This window comes from Hyperolius riggenbachi, chromosome 3 (assembly GCF_040937935.1).
Source record: "Hyperolius riggenbachi isolate aHypRig1 chromosome 3, aHypRig1.pri, whole genome shotgun sequence".
NCBI lineage: Eukaryota > Metazoa > Chordata > Amphibia > Anura > Hyperoliidae > Hyperolius > Hyperolius riggenbachi.
In genome coordinates this window covers 254,761,010-254,781,045 of record NC_090648.1, presented here as the reverse complement: position 1 = coordinate 254,781,045, position 20,036 = coordinate 254,761,010, and the positions used below count along the sequence as shown (strand labels likewise).

General features: G+C 41.0%; 1 protein-coding gene across 9 annotated transcripts in view; it reads right to left on the bottom strand.

Moving 5' to 3' along the window:
- Positions 1–18,642, bottom strand: part of CACNA2D1 (calcium voltage-gated channel auxiliary subunit alpha2delta 1) — an 846,695-nt gene extending 828,053 nt beyond the window's left edge. For 3 of the 9 annotated variants that reach the window (XM_068276177.1, XM_068276179.1, XM_068276181.1), the window contains exon 1: positions 18,214–18,642. In XM_068276177.1, the coding sequence (XP_068132278.1) occupies positions 18,214–18,308 (95 nt within the window). In that variant the 5' untranslated portion in view covers positions 18,309–18,642. The remainder of the gene's footprint in view (positions 1–18,213) is intronic. The other 6 variants (XM_068276180.1, XM_068276183.1, XM_068276184.1 and 3 more) reach the window with 3 other exon arrangements.
- Positions 18,643–20,036: the final 1,394 nt, after the last annotated feature.

The following is a 20,036-nucleotide window of genomic DNA, read 5'->3' as shown; positions in this document are numbered from 1 at the left end:
TGGTGCTGCGATCTCCTCTCCAGCTACAAAGCCCCAGCTCCCCAGGGCCTATGCTGCATGCCAAGTACGATGGTGTCACACCATCTTAGACATGTCTTGCCTCAAAGCGGAGAGTCACACTGTAGCAGCTCTCCTGGCTGCTTTTAACAGGTGGATCAGTGGCTGACCCCACACCAACTCGAGATCGGCAACGTGGTGTGCGACAATGGCAGCAATCTCATTTCCGCTTTGAATTTGTGAAAGCGACATGTACCCTGCATGGCACATGTGCTGAATCTCATAATTCAGAGATTTGTGTTGAAGTACCCAGGCTTACAGGACATCCTGAAGCAGGCCAGGAAGTTGTGTGGGCATTTCAGGAGGTCTTACATGGCCATGGCACGTTTTGCCGATAATCAGCGGAGAAACAACTTGCCGGTGAGAAGTCTAATTTGCAATAGCCTGACTCTCTGGAATTCAACCCTCCTTATGTTGTCTCGCCTACTACAACAGGAGAAAGCCGTCACCCAGTACCTCTACAACTACAGTAGAAGGACACACTCTCGGGAGATGTGGATATTCTGGCCCAAGAGCTGGACACTCATGCGAAACGCCTGCAGGCTCATGCAGCCGTTTGAGGAGATGACCAACCTGGTGAGTCGCAGTGAAGGCGCCATCAGCAACTTGATCCCGTAAGCCTTCCTGGAGCATGCCGTGCGCAGAGTGGTGGATCAAGCTGTGGATGAGCGTGAACAGGAACTGGAACAGTAGGAAGAGTTGTGGTATCAATTCTCATCAGAACAAGATTTCCTCAAGTTTCCTCAACACCTGTGGCAGCACAGAGGGGGGGGGGGGGGGGAGAGGAGTCAGACTCGGATGATGAGGAAGGTGTTTCTTTGGAGGAGGAGGTGGAGGCAGAAGAACAACCGCAGCAGGCGTCACAGTGGGCTTGTGCTCAAGTTTCCTCAACACCTGTGGCAGCACAGAGGGGGTGGGGGGGGGGGGGGAGAGGAGTCAGACTCGGATGATGAGGAAGGTGTTTCTTTGGAGGAGGAGGTGGAGGCAGAAGAACAACCGCAGCAGGCGTCACAGTGGGCTTGTGCTGCTCAACGTTCCCGTGGTATTGTTCGTGGCTGGGGGGGGGGGGGGGAAGAACTTACCTGATGTCACTGAGGAAGAGCAAGAGGAGATGGATAGTACGTCTAGATCCAAATTTGTGCAGATGGCATCTTTCATGCTGTCCAGCCTATTGAGGCACCCCCATATAAAAAAACTCAAGGGTAATGAGCTGTACTGGGTGGCCACGCTACTAGACCCTCGGTGTAGGCACAAAGTGGCGGAGAGGTTTCCAAATCACATGAAAGCAGATAGGATGCAACACTTGCAAAACAAGCTGGCAACTATGCTTTACAATGCGTTTAAGGGTGATGTCACTGCACAACGCAATAAAGGTACAGTACACTAATTACAGTGTACACTAATTACACTACCTGATTGATGTATACACATGCAAGATGTTTTAAAGCACTTTAGGCCTCCAATTTACCATGCAATCTGATTTCTGCCCTTAAAACTCTGCTTTGCGTCGAATCCAGATTTTTCCCCAGGACTTTTGGCGTCTATCCCACTCATCCATGCCCCCTCCAGGTGTTAGACCCCTTGAAACATATTTCCCATCACTTTTGTGGCCAGCATAAATGTTTCTAGTTTTCAAAGTATGCATCACCATTGAAGTCTATTGCGGTTCACGAACGTTTGCGTGAACCAATCTTTTGCAGAAGTTCGCATTTGAGATTCGCGAACCGAAAATCAGAGGTTCGAGCCATCTCTATTGCTAACTAATACTGGATGAAAGCCTCTTCATGTGTCCCACTGCTCAACATTCAGACTAATACAGCACTAATTTTCCAAGCAACTAAGGGACAGTCTCATTTGGAAAACAAGCAGGAAAAAAAAAGTGTCAAGCTACCCACGTGAAAGGGGCAAACCCAATGTAATGTTAAACTACAAAAACAAAACAAAACAAAAAGTATGAGTTCCACCTGTAATTCAAAAGTTAAACAGGTCTATTACATTTTTTACTGCAAATTATTATTTTGTTTCACCATTTTGCTTGAGGTGTCAGAATAGATGAGATTAACAGCAGCTTAGTGGACTCCCCTTAGCAGCCACACACACACACACATTCTACTGTGCTATTTAGCCTATTTTTCAAGGTGGTCATAGACCTGCGTCTTCAGATTATAGACCAGCAAATAGAGTAACAACCATTTTCAGATGTAAACTTTATCTGGCAGTGTGCTGATGTTGTAGAGATGATCAATTGTCAAGCAGTACAAGCATTTTTTATCTGGAAAAGTATAATGCGTATGGGGCGTTTTAGTCACAGAGACATGCCTTCTTATTAGAGAACATTGCAGAAGGGAGAACTTTTTTTGTATGGTTACAGGAAGTGACTGCACATTTCTACACTCAAATTTATAAAGCTGTGTTCTTGCAGAGTGTGAGTGTGAGTGTGAGTGTGTGTGAGTGTGAGTGTGAGTGTGTGTTGTGTTTGTGTGTGTGTGTGAGAGTGAGAGAGTGAGAGAGAGTGTGTGTGAGTGTGTGTGAGTGTGTGTGAGTGTGTGTGAGAGTGTGAGTGTGAGTGTGAGTGTGAGTGTGTGTGTTAGGGCTTGTTCACATTACAAGAGCTTTTTAAGCTCTAGTAATGTTGAAAGTCTCTTGTTAACACAATGCTATAAGGGGGATTTTTACAAAATCACATCCCTCAAGTGAGAACAAACACATAACATTAGCAAGAGCTTTTAAAATCAAAGTGCTTTGAAATGTTCTTGTAGTGTGAACAAGTCCTAAGGGAAGCGAGTTGTCCCAGACTGCTTCTCCATTATGCCTGTATCCTACTCCCAGGATTTAACCTCTTACCCCACCCATTGTTTCCTTGCTATGGCCTGTATGTATCATGGTCATGTCACTAAAACACGATTTGAGATGGGGGGGGGGGGAGCTAAAGCATGGAAATATCTTGGGGGAGTAACAATGAAATCTCTTAGCAATTATGTTGAGAGACCATACTCAACCTCTTGTTTCAGGACAGTAGAGATGTATTCATTGTAAATTATGCACTGTTATGAGTCACTAAAGAAGCACTTGAGCAGTAAGTGAGAAGGATGCACTACAGCTAATCAGCTAGGCTGGGTGGTAGTTCTGCACTGTGCTGGATGAACTCAAAGATGGAAAATAGATCTACGATGAGAAGGAAAAATCTGGAGATTTTTCTGCTTTTGCAGTTATTGTGCAACCTTTGACTTTTCAGCAATGACAGTGGAAAGGAAAGCGTGCATCATCTTGTATGGATGTACATTTATTCTATGTGCATACGATAAGGAAAACTGTCAACAGGCTATTTTTAGTACTTCACACCAACTCTAATATCAGCTCTGCCAGAATGAGTCACATCTTGTAGTCTATCTGCTGCAGAGTATAGGGCTTTTTGCTGACTCTGTATGGCATTTAGTATATAAAGGAATAGGATTTTGATAATATTGAGAGAACAAGACGCATGCAGTGCAGATATAACTCCCTAACAGAAACATTAGCTTCTTTGTATTGCACAAACAGCTATGCAGAATGTTTTGCCTTAGGACTGTGCTCTCCATTAAAATCCACATATCAGGAGAGTGCAGTCTCACTCCACCCACTTCCATGATGGGCTGATTTTCCCTTCTGTTTTGATGAGTCTAAACATCCATCTAGTCACTACCAGTAACACAGAATACCGAAGTGGCTCGGGATGACCTGGAACCACTAGGCTTCCTTTTAGTAAGAGGGCTTTTTGGTCTCCTAGTCCCCTACACGTTCTGGGACACCCTGAGAAACTTGGTTACTTTGTTGTACTGGTCCAAGCTCCTATCTCATACAGCCATAGCAATCTCTGCCATGCACTGAGGAGGACGAAGTCCGAAAAAGGCTGTCTGCATGTTGGGTTTGAAGTAGGTCTGTAAAATTTGTAAGCAATAAGCTGGCTATACACAAGCGGTTCTGGATGTGTGAATGGCTTCAGGAGCGATAATTTGCATACTCAGTAGTGATGCATTGTGGGAAGGCACAGTTGCTTACTTGTAGCTGAATTATTGCAAATACCTTCTGTTTTAAGAAGGCAAGCTACACCAGTGAACTCCTGATCCCAGAGCTGCCGGCAGATCATATCACATAACATGACCTAAAAGCATAACCCCATTTTTATTTGGATTATTAAAAAATGTCCTTTTATTTGGAGTGTAGCGTTACCAATGATTGTTAGACATTTCAAAAATATTCAAATTGGGCTTCTATTTACCCATTGGTATAGTTATAGTTTTCTCCTATGAGATTCAAAGCACTTGAGAGCTGCAGCCACTATAAGCATGCAATATCCCTCCCCCAACAGTTTCAGCAGGGAAAAACAGATTTCTGGAAAGATTTGGTCTTTGGTGGAGTGTGGAGTGTCAAATGCATACGTCAGAACAGTATTAACTTATTCAGAGTAAATTCAAAAGATGTTTTTGCAATTGTAGCTATTGTACAGCATGCATTTTAGGAAGCTAAAAAGCACCCTGTAACACCTCAAACCAAAATACATATGAGTATTTGACATGCACATATTACGCTTGGATTTTCAGTACATTTGCCAGTCTCTTGGCATAAATAGCATAATTTGTGTCTCTGTCCTGGCCTTCTGTCACTGCTATAATCCAATTAGCAGCAGACCCACTGATTCTACCAGCCTCCTTAGGAGTCTTCAGGAAATCAGCATACAATATTCAAGTATATGGGAAGGATGTGCCTGCTGCACATCCATTGATGTGGAAATCATTAGCAGAAAAATGAACCTAGAGGGATTATAGGCATCATCTAAAACATAACAGTCACTCAGTTCTTCATGTAAAATCTATTTTCTTTTATTTGTGATAGCAACAAAATCTTACCCCCACATGATTACAGCATAATCAAGTCTTGGTTACAAGAGCACACCCATGGCTCTCGTTTGCCATGTAGGATGCTTCTCCTGTCAACATTTCTTTAGTGGCAGACAGAACAGAATTTGTCAAGTTTTAACTGCAGTTTTAGAAAAGTTTAAAGAGAATCTAGTCAACTCCTGTTCTGGTAAAACTCAGGAATTTGTACCAAAGGTTCCCCTCAGTTCTTGCCTTGGCATCTGTCACAAATAGAGATGTCAACGAGGTGCTATTTTGTTCTGAATTGAAATATAATCGCAGTTGTATGCAGCCTGTCTATTTGGATTGGTTAAATTACAAGCTGAATACAATATGCATTAAATTATCCTAAAAGAAAAAGAAATTGCCATCTATACTTGTTCTCTATTAAAAAGTTCACCTTAACTTCCTGACTTGGTAATAATTGGGGCTCTGCAGCAAAAGTTCCCCTGATTGGTGTCACTCAGGGCTTTGTAGCTTCAGGTCTTGTCCAGGGAACACTTGAGGCTCTGTAGCTAAAGACCCCCCCAAATTTCCTCTCAGGGCATCATTCTGAATGCAGTAGCAAAGTTTACCCTCACATGTAGTGTCGCTTAGGGCTCTGTAGCAAAGTTATCCCTTCATTTTCTGTCTAGGTGACAATGAAGGCTCTGTAGCAAAGGATCCCCTCACTTCCTGTTCTGGCAGTTATCTGTAAAAAGGTTATCTGCCCTTCCTCTTCTGGAGACATTTCTGTGTCCATCTCCAGCCTCCAAGTAGAGCACTGGGTGTCATCAGTATAGACATGAGTGGAATCCTCAAAAAATAAATGCAATATAAAGGTCTGAACATTCTTCCCTTCATGAAAAGAACAAAAAATAAAATAACTGGAGCCACACAGTGAGGCTAGGTTCACAGTGGTCAGTTGTATGATGCTAGTTAGAATGCCGCGATCAGTTACAATGCTGTGCTGTGAACAGGCCCAAAGAATTGTATGGGCAGTGATTTGACAGAATTATTCTGTAACTGTAGGGTCTCAGGTTATAAACACATAGGCTCCTATGAAATCAGTGTACCAAATAAGAGGGACATTTCTACCAGAAAGCGCAGCTTGTTTACTGGAAATGTATGAAACAACATAAGGAAGTCAAAAGCCTAATGTTTGAGTGAAGGGTTATATGGGGCCAGTTTGGGAAATCTTCAAAATAATACTCGGAGTCACATTATCAAAACCCACACTGACCAAAACTATGTGGTGGACAGGAATGTTGATTTAAGTCACCCATACACAGTAATTTGATCTGAATGTATGGGAGTGGCCATTCTCATTGCTCCACTAATTACTTTATAGGGCATATTCGTAAAGGTGACAAACCATCAACTGCAAGCAGCAACCGGTTTAAACTGCCATTTTTAAAAAGGTTTCACCACTTGAATGTCCATATCTATGAAGAGCATACACTGATGGAGAGCAGTGATGTTTGGCTCAGTTTTTTTAATTTGGCAGCAGTAAAAACAACATTACAAAGCAGGGGTACTCAAGCACAGTGAAGGTCTATAGGCTGCATTAGCAGTAGTAGGAAATACTGGTCCTCCAGTTTAATAAGTTATTTCAAAATTATGGCATTACAGAATGTGATTCAAACATACAGGAGAGTGGGATAACATCTGTCTGAATGCTTGTTCCACATCAGCAGCTAACTAACCCTCATGCAGGAAAGTAGCAGATCCTCCAACTTACACTTGTAATACACTAAGCGCTGTAGACACCAGCACACAAATAAAGCATCTTATAACACTTTATTCAGGATAGAAGTGGGCAACATGCTGGGCAATATATTAATGTGCAAAGAGTTGCACTAATGTAGAGCCAAGCCCCCTCTTCTCTGCTCATTAGTGCCAACCATTTATGCTGGTATCAGATGCTGAGGCCCAAGCTCCTGTGTATAGAATTATGCAGTGGATCTACTTTAGGGCCAACTACAGTCCTCAAGAGCCAAGGTACTCACACATTATTTGCCACAGCTCAAATTAATTGATGGGATTGAATCAGGAAAGGTGTGTGGTTCATCAAGTAGAACATTACTCCATTTCTCAGTCCATCCTAAACACTGGCATGGATATGGCCCTCGAGGACTGGAGTTAGTCAGCCCTGATCTACTTGTCATGACCTGACAAGTAGTACATACATGGTTTCAGATGGGTTAGGGCATGCACCGTCCAATCATTATTGGAGGGAATTACACAAGTTAAAGAGGCTATTAACCTCCTTAGCGGTAACCCGTGCTAAACACGGGGTAAGCAGCCGCAGAGGATTCCTCAGGCCCTACTGGGCCGATTTGCATAATTTTTTTTTCAAACACGCAGCTAGTTGCGTGTTTGTTGCGATCGCCGCCGCGCCGCTACCCGCCTTGATACAGGGCCCCCCCGCATACCCCTTGTGCAGCCTGGGCAATTGCCGCCAGGCTGCGTTATGGGGTGGATCGGGACTCCCTGTGATGTCACAACGTCACTCCGTTCGTTGCCATGGCGATGGGGGAAGCCCTCAAGGCCTTATGGGCAAGCGGCGCCGGCGGCGATCAGTGAGTACAGGGGGGGACGCCACAGGGAGGGGGGGGGGGAAAGCATGTAGCTAGCGCAAGGCTAGCTACATGCAAAGTGAAAAAAACCCTCCCGCGGCCGCGCAGCCGCACAAATCATACCGCCAGGGAGGTTAAGGTCTTTATTATCCCAGCCTCCAAAATACCGTATTTTTGCCATATAAGATGCACTTTTTCTCCTCCCAAAATGGGGAGAAAAAGTCCCTGCGTCTTATACGGCAAATGCAGGGAATCCTTGAATTACGAACGCCCGCCGATACGAACCGCGAGCCACCACCACATCGGGGATTCACCGTATTAGCTTGCTGTGTGGCCCACTCCCCTGCCCCATGTAATTAGTGTGGCAGGCGGCATGTATCAGTTGCCGCCGGTATCACTGCCAGGCTCCCCCTGTGGTCAGCTTGCCCAATCTCCCCTCCCAGCATATGTGTGCGCCCTCCTGGGTGTCAGCATAGAGGCAGTCTTACTTACACCAGCCGATCTCCGGGAATGCAGACTCTCGGTCGCCCATCTAGTGATGGCATCATCAATGGTGCATATTACAGTAGAGGGTCGACAGAAAGGAGACCAGGTCTGCATTCCCGGAGAGCAGCTGGAGTAAGTAAGACTGACGCTATGCTGACACCCGGGGGGGAGCGGACACACAAGCGGGGGGAGTGTACATATGCGGGGAGGGGAGATTGGGCAAGCTGAATGCGCGGGAAGCCAGGCAGTGATACCGGCAGCAACTGATACATACCGCCCGCCACACTAATTACAGGGGGAATGTTGTGATTGTGTTGCAGAGGTGGCACACCTTTCCCATAGGTGTGGGTGTTGTAACCTGTGGGTGCTAAGCCCAAACATCCAGTATTCAAATAGTCAAGCAGAAAGTTCCAGGTCAGCACACTTTTTTAAAATGCAAAGTTTTCAATTTATTGCTTCATAATGAACATGTTCATGTGCTTATGAAGCAATAAACTGAAAACTTTGCATTTTGAAGTGTGCTGACCTGGAACTTTCTGCTTGGCTAATTACAGGGGAAACAGACCACACAAGGAGCTGGGGATACCTAAAGGCACATGGGGCATCTGAGGGCTAATGGCGAACACCTGGGGGCAACATTGGGAACACCTAAGGGCACATGAGGAGAATGAGGGCACATGTGAGACACCTAGGGGCCACCTAAGGGCTCATGGGGAACACCTTGGGGCCCACTAGGAACACCCAAGGGCACATGTGAGACACCTGGGGGCTACACTGGAACACCTAAGGGCAAATGGGGGGCACTGAGGGCAAATGGGGACACCTGAGGACAAATGGGGAACTCCTAAGGATATTAATTGGGGTAGAACACCTACAAGACGCTCCTGGAATATAGAAGCACCAGGTTTAGTATATATTCTCTTTTGCCTGTTTTTTTGCCCTCAAAACCTGGGTGCGTCATATACGGCAAAAAATACAGTATAATAATATATATATATATATATATATATATATATATATATATATATATATATATATATATATATATATATATATATATATATATATATATATATTATGGGACTGCCCAATGTTTGTTCCTTCTGACTAACATACATTAGAGACAACTATCACCTCTTGGCTAAGCCATTATCAAATGGAGGTAGGCAGCATATACTATACACCTAAGCAATATGCCCTTTATGATTAATGGTTTGCACACTGATTTAAGTATCAGGAGAAAGTTTGATAGTTTTACTTACTGGAACTTTTTTTTTTTTTTTTTTTAAACTTGTTCATTCTATAAATTACCTACCTCATTTTCTACTCTTTTTGGTGGGGTATTTACATAATTATTGTTTTAACCATTACACGTGAAAATTGTTATTTAATAATTGCTTATATTTAATCCCAGCCAGTTGTCCACTGCCACCTTATACATGTAATTTAATAGATTTTTTTTTCCATTCTTTTTGGGTACATTCCTTTATAAAATTATGTATCACACTACTATTTTTTGCATGGTGACTTTATATTTAAACAGACTGATCTCGAGTATTGTGTATAACAAAATAATCACAAATGCAATGCTTAGGTTGACAAAAGACAACCTTACAAATTGCACCTTAAAATTATATAGAATGAAAGAAGCAACCACTGACGTAACAATAGCACCGCAAATGGGGCTATGTGGTCCCACTCCCCCTCACCCACCTTGCAGGGCATCTCTATGCGCTCGCTGAGCTACTCCTTGACCAATGTTCAATACTTATATCAAACGTTAATTGGGAAAAGTCACTCTTTGAAGGGGCATTGACAATATAAATGTAATTCTTAACAGTTTTGTATTGCAGTGAGTAGTATAGAACTCAGTATTGGCAGGGAAACTGAGTATTAGCTCAGAGGTCTACTGAGAACTAATCTAATATTAATAGGGACAATGTGGCAAGGTAATACTTAGAGTTCTGTGAGGTGCAAATAATTCCAGCTTGCATGCAAGTATAATGTAACTTGCATGTTACTTGGCATTGGACTGCAAATACATCAAATGCACTTCCTCTGATTGGCCCAATTCCTTGTTGCAAACTAAATTTATGAAATCTGCATGTAAGCTAGAATTATTTTACACCCCATTGACCATCTCTTTATTCAAATAAGCATTTCAAAACTCGGTTAAAGAAGTCTACACCAATACAAACTGAGCAGCAACCTCAACAATGAACGTACAAAAATCCCTTGAGTACTAACAGCAATGTTGCAGCAACTAAAATACAGGGCAGTACACCACAGAACTGTTCAAAACCAACTCTATACTTGTAGACATTGTAATACTGTTAGTTATAAGGTCTGTTGAGCAACTGCCAAGTTAAACATCTTGCTAACTGAACAAACTAGCCATTTTTTTTAAACAATTAAAGGGCAACCATCATGATTTTGTTGTTTAAATAGGCACTCCAGTGAAACTAACGTAATAAAAATGGATTCATTTTTACAATATTTATTATAAATGATTTAGTCAGTGTTTGCCCAATCTTTCCTCCCTCAGATTTATATTCTGACATTTATCACATGGTGACATTTTTACTACTGGCAGGTGATGTCAGTGGAAGTAGCTGCTGCTTGCTTTTTTGGGCAGTTGGAAACAGCTGTAAACAGCTGTTATTTCCCACAATGCAACAAGGTTCCCACAGTGTGATGTCAGAACCATGGTCTTATCACCACACTGTGGCAGTGGTTTCACCAAAACTATCAGCTATACAGGGCCCCCTGATCAGTTTGTGAAAAGGAAAAGATTTCTCATGAGAAAGGGGTATCAGCTACTGATTGGTATGAAGTTTAATTCTGGGTTAAGGGTTTATCTTTAAACGTATACTGTATTACATGAGAATAAATTAAACTTCTAGTCTATGTAAACTTACATTTTAATGGAGCCGATTGAGTATTAGTTTCTGATTCAGTGCTTGATGTCATTTTGTTTTTGCTATGTACACAACATAGATAGTTCAAGGCCCTATTGTGCTGAGGTGATCATATAAAAATAGGCAAATATTTAAAAAAAGTGAAAGGAAAAAGCACAACATTATTACAGGTACCTACAATGAGTAAAAGGAAAAACAAAAATACGATTTTGTTGCCACACAAGTCATTTGCTAATGTAACGTTATTATAAATTACCTTTCCGTGTCAGTTTGAAGACAGCCATTTTCTAGACATGCCAAATAATTAAAATTTCCCTTCCATGCAACCACAGCAACACTATACCACTTGATGCTTGATGAATGGCACAACCGAAATTCTCATTTCGCAAGCCCAGAGCTCTTCATCTGCAGACAAATAATGGTGTTCACTGCAGTTCAGCTGGCAACAAACCTCAGCCAGACCTTTATCAGCAGTCTACATTCTGACAGGTAAGCAATAGCATAAGGAGTTCAGCATCTCAAGGTTTGGGTTGGAATATGCCGATTGTTTGGGTCATTCTTAGGTTAAGGTTAGTTATTAGGGTTAGGTAAAAGTGTGAGAAATGTGTCATAAAATTATTAAAAGGAAGGTCAGAATCAGGAGTAGAGAAAAAGGTCAGAGCTAGACTTTTGGCAGAAAGAGGGTTATGGCTATCAGAAGGAGGGGCTAACAGTAAGGAATTAAAGTACTCCGAAGAAAAAAATGGAAAGGGTGGGGGGGGGGGGGAATTTTAAAGACCATCTAGGTTGAGACATTCAGCAAAACACACAAAGGCATCTATTTGAATTTTGCTTTGTCAGTTTAAAGCTCTGCTAGTCCTCATATGGTCACTAAAAAGAAATCCAGAGTAACTTACTCCCATTGTCATGCCAAAACAGGGCATGTGCAGATAGGAAACAAAGATGAGGAGGGACCCATGGGAGTGGTCTGCAGCAAAGTGATTCCAAGGGCTTTGGTTTCCATGACTGTCCATGGTGGGCCTACATGACCCTGAAGATGATTGAAGACACCTGGGGGGAGGGGGGTTAAAGCAACTGAAGTAAGAGGGATATGGTGGTGGACATTTTTTTCATTTTAAACAAAACAAATTGCCTGGCTGTCAGATCAGTTTCCTCTAATACTTTTAGTCAGACTCTGAACAAGCAAGTAGATCAGACAGATGCCTGTCAAGTCAAATCTGACAGGAATCTATTTGATGTGTGTCACACTCTATGAACAGATTTCCAATAGATTTCAGAATGAAATCTATTGGAAATCGATCTGAATGCATTATTGGACCATTAGATCCAATGCAACTCCATGGGCTATCAATCCGCAGCCAGCAGCAGGTCGATCTAGATTGTCCATCCAGTCAGATGGATCAAATCAATCAAAATTGGCTGAAAAACAATCAGCTGATTCGATATAATCAATTTCTGATAGATTCCATAGAGTCGATCCCTGAAATTGACCAGTGTATGGGCTCCTTAACTGTCCCTCAGAGGAGATCACAATCTAATCCCCACCATAGTTCTATGGGGTAAGCCAATTAACTTGTCTGTATGTCTTGGGATGTGGGAGGAAACCAGAATACTCACAGGGAACTCACACAGAGACAGGGAGAACATACAAACTCTTTGCGGATAGTGCCCTGGTTGAGAATTGAAGGTGAGTGCTATCCACTAAATGCTTCATTCCTAAGTGCAAATAACAAATGGTGATTACATTACATACCAAGTATTCCTACAACTGTTAAAGAGAACCAGAGATGAAGCAACCTCATGTATTTTACCTTATAAATCAGTGGGAACATGACAGTAAACACCTAATCTGCTCTTTGTTACATTGTTCTCTGTTTAATTTGCCTGTTATCACCTCTAAGATAAGAATCCCGACTAAGCAGTCGGTCTGGCTTTGCTACAGAATAATTATAGCTGAGACTGTGTTCTTTGCGGTCTTCAAGTCCAAGCCTGCCCCCTGCTGGCTTTGCTCAGGAATCATTATAGCTGAGTCATTATAGCAAAGCCAGAATCAATGCTCAGTCCGGGATTCTTATCTCAGCTAGATAACAGACACTTTTAGCAGTGAGGATGGAACAGAGAGCATGGTAAGTGTTTTCTCTAATGTTCCCACTGATTTCCATGGTAAAATACATGAGGGTGCTTCGTCTCTGGTTCACTTTAAGTACTGCAACAGCCTAGACTTGCATTCAGAATGGTGTATACCTTTACTTTGGACTATACACCAACAACAAGTTGTTTCCACCATCTGGGCATTAAATGTAACCCTTTAACCATACAATATAAATGAAACCGGCATATACAGAGAATAAAAAAAATGCTGCCGTTCCTGATCCTTTTTTTGTGGTTAAATATTAGAGATTATATTGTATAAGAGATTATATGAATGTTTAAAAAAAAAAAAAAAAGGCCTCTTGGAGGATCCAGCCTCATCTATTGTTAATGCAGTTTTTTCTAAATGTGTATTGTGCAAGATTGATGGCCTCTACTCAGCATGTGAAAAGAACCCACAAAACAAAAACAAACAGAAAAACACCCATTTCAGTGTAAGCCCAAAGTAATGACAAATTTAGCTATGAGCCTCTCTGCGCTTTGAGCTACTGAACAACGGAGCTAGGATCAGTCGTGACTAGAATACCATTTTTCTCCCTCTTCTGCTTTTTAATTAAAAAAATAAATAAAAATAAATGACTCTTATATCCAAATATGCAGCATTTAGCACAAAATGAATACACAAGAAATCAGAGATTCCCACTGAGACACCTTTACCCAAGCAGCCATCTCTGAAACATTCTACAAAGACTATGAAATAATCACCAAATATAACCAATCATTAAAGTATGCTCAGGGCAAAGGTCATCTACCCCAATGGATAATGAAACAAGTGCTTTATCCAATTACACGTTACGGTCCCTACTTCTGTTTATCTAATGCATGGACTAATAAACTAAATAAGTACCAATACATCTCTCTAAAATTGTTTTATTAAACATAATCTAACACGGATAGACAGATATAGATAGATAGATAGATAGATAGATAGATAGACATGCCCAGAGCATCATGGAGGCACGATGATATAGATTATATATAAACACATACATATATACATACATACACACACACACACACTTTGGGATTTTTAACTTTGTAATACAAGAGGAGAAGTGATAAATTTTGGCATATACAAATTTGTGGGATACTGTAATATATATTAAATTACACATACTGTTTGCCTTACAGGGTGCATTTTCTAGGTTTTAGGCCTTATAAACAGTGTTAAAATGTGAATCTAAATCTAGATTAAGTTGTTTATCCTTAATTTTATAATAGAATATGGTTTGAAATAAACCTGTATACCTTTGTTTAGCACACCTAATTAAACGCTCCAGTTGAATATAAATTAGGAATATGAATAAATAGCAAATACATAAATAATAAAAAAAAATATAATAATTGGTCGTCTGCCCATAGACCAGTATCACATCTAGATGGTGCCTAATGTGTATAAATAAATCACACCTAGTAGTAAAATGACTGCAGGCAAAAGCTGGTCTCTGGACAGCAAGGCTGGAATAAAAGACAAATGGAAGGCCCAGGCAACCAACTAGGTATACATGTAATTAAAATTCATATTTGACAAACTGTCATATAACATGGAAGGGGCGCAGATCAGCATCACATTGGACCTGCTTGAGTAAATCTACATAGGCATCAAAATCTAGTGTATGTGTTTTAGAGCCGTGCATTTCAAGATGAGCCTTGTGATTGATTTGGTAGTGTGGTGATGTATAACTGTCTAATGTAACACATGCTCACTGTCTGCCCCAGGGATCTGCATGCAAATTAGACAGATCGGCTAATCAGATTATTCTTGGTAGCAGTGAGCTGCTTTTGTGAAGGGACAATTGTACTTACTTTAGATATATATCTGTACATCCATTTAATTCGACTTACACCAGCTACAACAAGAGAAAGACTCAGGATTTTTTTGTATTAATCCCTTGGGATTCACATTTTATTATTAGGAATGTAAACATCAATCTATCACAAAGCTCAAAATAAAGATTGCACACTACAACGCAACAAGTATACCATTAAATATAATTGGTATATGAAGCATATAGAAGTATAAAGACAACAGTTGTATATAAAACATTTGCCCACAAAAGCACAGAAACATACCTGTGTTCATACAAAAAAGTCAATCAGCCCAGTTTTTGCCAAAAAAGAGGTTGATGTATATGAGAGCACTATAATCTCAAGGGGAGATAGAGAGATATATAGATACACACACACAATCCATGGTGCTCCAGCACAACTTGTGCTAACCAGTTATTTACCTGAATACTTTGCTAAGTATTATGATAATATTTATTCACGCCATAGTCAAAATATTTGCTATGACAGCAGAAATGAAATTACAGTATCAAAAAATGGACAACAGTCTTCCTAAAAATAATATGATTATAAAGCATTGTACTCCATGTAAAATCAGCAAAATACTGCCATGTTACAAAACTTGTGAATCCATAGACAATTTACATGTGACTGAAATTCACAAGGCAACCTTCTATTCCAAACATCTGTCAGGATAATGACCATTTTAGAGAGCTCATATGCTAAAAACAACAATTATAAAATGTCTACATACGACATATCAATCTAAAAATGTGTACACTGTACCCTGAATTTTCATGTGATGCACGAGATAGATACACACACACACACACGTGTATACATATACACCTACACACAGAGTTTTTTTTACAGAGAGCCAAGGTAAGGGCAGGAAATACACAATACCAATATGTAAATTGAGCAGAATTTCTCTTTAGGATTGGAATTTACTGGATGTGAGAGGCAGAAGAGATGAGTATTATATCCTTTTGTCAGTGATATACAAAGCATTTTTTCCCATAAAACCTTGTTTGCAGTTAAACATAATGAACTTAATATTTCATTTGCTTTGTTGCTTCCTTAGTTACCAGATATGAAAAAGCACACTTCTCTTTGTAAACATGCCCAATATTCAACAGACAGAATCTCATTCCCCCTGCATGAAACTTACATTCTATTTTGTACATTTTAAAAGCATAACAAATGTTTCTCAGAAGGAGAGATGAAATGCAAATAAAATAGTGGAACCTGCTGTGCATATACAGTGCAGTGCTAATCTGGCCCTTTAATAAAATCATTTCCAGCAGCCAGAGGAGGTTAGGATTACATATATACATGGGCCAAGATCATTAGAGATTTGACACATAAGAGCAGATGACACATTCACACACCAGCTTAAGTTGAAAAGAATATGGGCAAAGCACCACCTGTTCCCTGAATCCACAACACCTAATACAGCAAGTGACCAGTGTTACCATCACCTATACTCTTTTTCAGTACTTGGGTACATAGCGATTTATAAAGCTTTTTTGGGGGTATTTTAAAATAAATAAATTATAGAAATATATATATATATATATATATATATATATATATATATATATATATATATATATATATATATATATATATATATATATATATATATATATATATATATATATATATATATATATATATACACACACACACATACACACACACCATGTGTAATGTATAAACAAATCATTCCGCATCCTGACAGCTTTTCCTGAAATTACAGGTATAAAAAGGGCGAATTCTGACAACACAGAATTAAATATATATGTATATATACACTCACACAAAAATATACACACACACAATGCTCTGCCAATTTACAGTATATTTCGAATGCAACTTTATGTGCCAAGACAATCACTGGAACTTTTTTTGTTAAATTTTAATATGAACACATTTTATTTAATATTTTGCCATGAGAGATTGTGTGGCAGACGGTCTCCTGGACTAAATAGAGGCACATTGGCTGGATGCAGTGACACACTCTCCCTAAGGAATATAGTAAATACTTTTCACAACAGTGAATGAAATTTTAATGTGTTCTTGACATCTGAGGTGGTGAGCAGCAGCCAGACATCTAAGGACACTCCTGAGATTTTTGCAGGGAGCATGCATAGATATAAAAAACACACCAAAATGACTTTCAATGTAAATGTGAAATTACTGTGAAACCAGATGCTATCAAAAACTAAATAAATTAAAATGAGCAGACTAGTGGTTTTATTTCACAAGCATTTTCCTTCCAAATATCAGATGTATTGCTGCAAATCCCCACTTTCTATACATGCATAATCATGTTCTGTAATACAGAATAAGTGGGCATGTTTAATGCACAGTCACAATAAGCAGCCACAATATTATAAACCCTGAAACACCCTCTTCTTCCTAGTCAAGTATATGCTGTGTGCTGCCAATTATTCTTGATTGGATACATAATGGAATAAATCCTGGGAACAGGATCCATTTATAACAGCACACAAGCAACACTAATTGGACAAATGTACTACTGGCAAGCGGTGCAAACTCTCTCTTCTATTCTACATTGCCCGAGCCTGAGCACAGAACACCATCTAGTGAAGAGCACATTAAGATTTGGGCTTTGTTTGGCTAAGTGCATTTCCTGCTCTTTTCCACTCCCGTCATGCTACAAGCTGGTGACTGCTTCGAAAAGTGTTTACAATAGGTATGATAATAAGAATCGTATTAGGCACCATTAAACCGCTATTGGGATCTATTAAGATTTCCAATGAGCATTATTATTACAGAGGCAATCTAGGTATCTCATGTCTATGATCTCCTAGCAGACAGGACAGATGACAGCTCGCTGCTCCATCTCTTCCAGGCGCTTGCTGGATGTATGACTACAGGCAACAGAGTCAGGGGGTCCTTTTTTTCTCAAGGAAGCAACAACTGTCACAACAAACGTGCTCTGTGCAGAGAGAGTCCTGTGTAATGATCAGCGAGGAGGAAGAGGCAGCATGTCTCCTATTAAGCGTACTGTATGAGCAGAATAACTTTCATAGACAGGGCAGCGGATCCCTCCCCAGCAGAGAGACACGACCTGCCCTTATAAAGAGATCACATGAAACTTTATTCCCAGCTCGGCTCAATCACTGGTTATATTTAGAGTTGGGACTAGAGTTTTGCTCTCTTGCAGATTCCCAGGGACTAATAACTGAATCGCTCCCGGCGGCCAGCTGTAAAGAGGTAGCATCATTTAAGGCAGTAAAATGCATAGAGGATGAAAGCGGGGACAGGGCGATCCTCGCACCTGGCAGGCAGGCAGGACACGGCATACAGTACAATGGGGGGCTCACTTACGTTGATGCAGATGGAAAGTACTCTTCCGAGGAAGGGCCGATCAGCACCGTCTGGAAAAGTGTCAGACTAAAGACTAGGAACCAGGAAGCAGCCATCTTCGTAATCTAACAGGCAGATCTCCTATCCAGTGTATTACAGAGGAAATAGCAGGGATGAGAAACTCCAGGCGAGCAATAAGGGGGACTGAGCAGGAAACTGTTTACTCTGACAGGCAGATCTGATCAGCCGCCATCGGGGATACTTTAGCGAGAGGTCTCTCAGCTCCCAAGCTCTGTCTCTCTCCGTTTCCTTTTCTGATTTATTCCCCCGATGAAAGGGGAGGGAGGGATGAGGTGGGTAAGTTGCAAGGGAGGAGTGAGGGGAGGGAGGCTCAGGCACTGATCACACGCTGCTGCTGGAAAGTTAAGTGCACTGTGTGAAGCTCAATCACGGCTGACAGCAGGCCACGCCCTACTGAGGGACCACAGGGTGGAACTTTACTGATCGTGCATCAATGTCCAGCAAGTGTCAGACTTCTGCCTGCTGTCAGTGTGCCTCTCTCCATCCATAGCCTCCAGTCCTGCATTACCGTAATTACCCTGATGCTGCAGCAGACCTATTGTCTCCATCTCCAATTACCAATGTATCTGGCAGTAACCGGCAGCTTTTTATCAGCCATGCTCATCTACATTGGAGGAGCTCAGGAACCTGTGCCTGACACTGAGCAGCACTCTCTGATTTCCTATAGCTGTGCTGTCTGCTGGCTCCTGTTGCCTTTTCTCAATGAGAACTACAGCTGGTGAGAGCAATAGCTCAATCACGCAGCTCAGGGGCAGAGAGGAGCCAGTGTTACCTATGTAACCTGCTTCAGCATCATCTTATAAAATGTTACTCAACAATAATGTTACTAAATGTATCCTTTGATGCAAGCTGATGTTTACCCAAATACTTCCTGTTAACAGCAACATATTAACCAGATATATACTCCTGCCAGGAAGGCTCCAGAACTGTATGAATGCTGTTCATACATCCCCATGTTAATTAATAGAAGCAGGCATGTTGATATGTGATTTACCAGTGTTTTTAAATCTCAAAAATTACTACACCAATTAGGTAAGAGCGCATTTTGCATGTATTTTAATGTGCTTGCAGTTCGCTAATGTAAAACGTGTTTTTTAAAAAATGTATGCAAATCACTAGAGAGGCAACAGGTAGCGGAAACACAGAGATCATTACTTTTTATTAAAAAAAAAAAAAAAAACACATTAAAAACTGCAGAAAAACACAATGCAAATGTGTTACCATAAACTTCATTATGCATTATGTGCGTAGCTACAAACTTCTGGGCCCCGATGCGGAATCTGGATGTGCCCCCCCCCCCCCCCCCACACACACAACTCCCGAAGCACACACATATCCGAATCCCTATAGCTGTGCATGGCATGGCTATATCAATTCAGCTTTGCAGCAGCATGGGTGCCGTGTTCAATTTGCAGACATACGCAGCACCCAGAGGAAATAGGGCAATTAGTAGCAAGATGCCTTTAATTAGATAGATTACTATCAGTATAGGCATAGAATAAAGATGCATACACACATTCAATTTTGATTGGTCAATCACTGACCAATTTTACCACTGCATGTAGTATGAGGGCCAAGAGACTTTGAATACTGTGAACAGAGCTGGGCTCTCATAATACCTAGAAGTAGTAAAATTGGCTATTCAAAATTGTATGTGTGTACCAGGATTTACAGCTAATACTGTACATACAATACAGCTGGTTTACAATCAGTACAGGCACAGAGCAACACCTACTGTACATACTGGAGGTAGCAGGGATCAG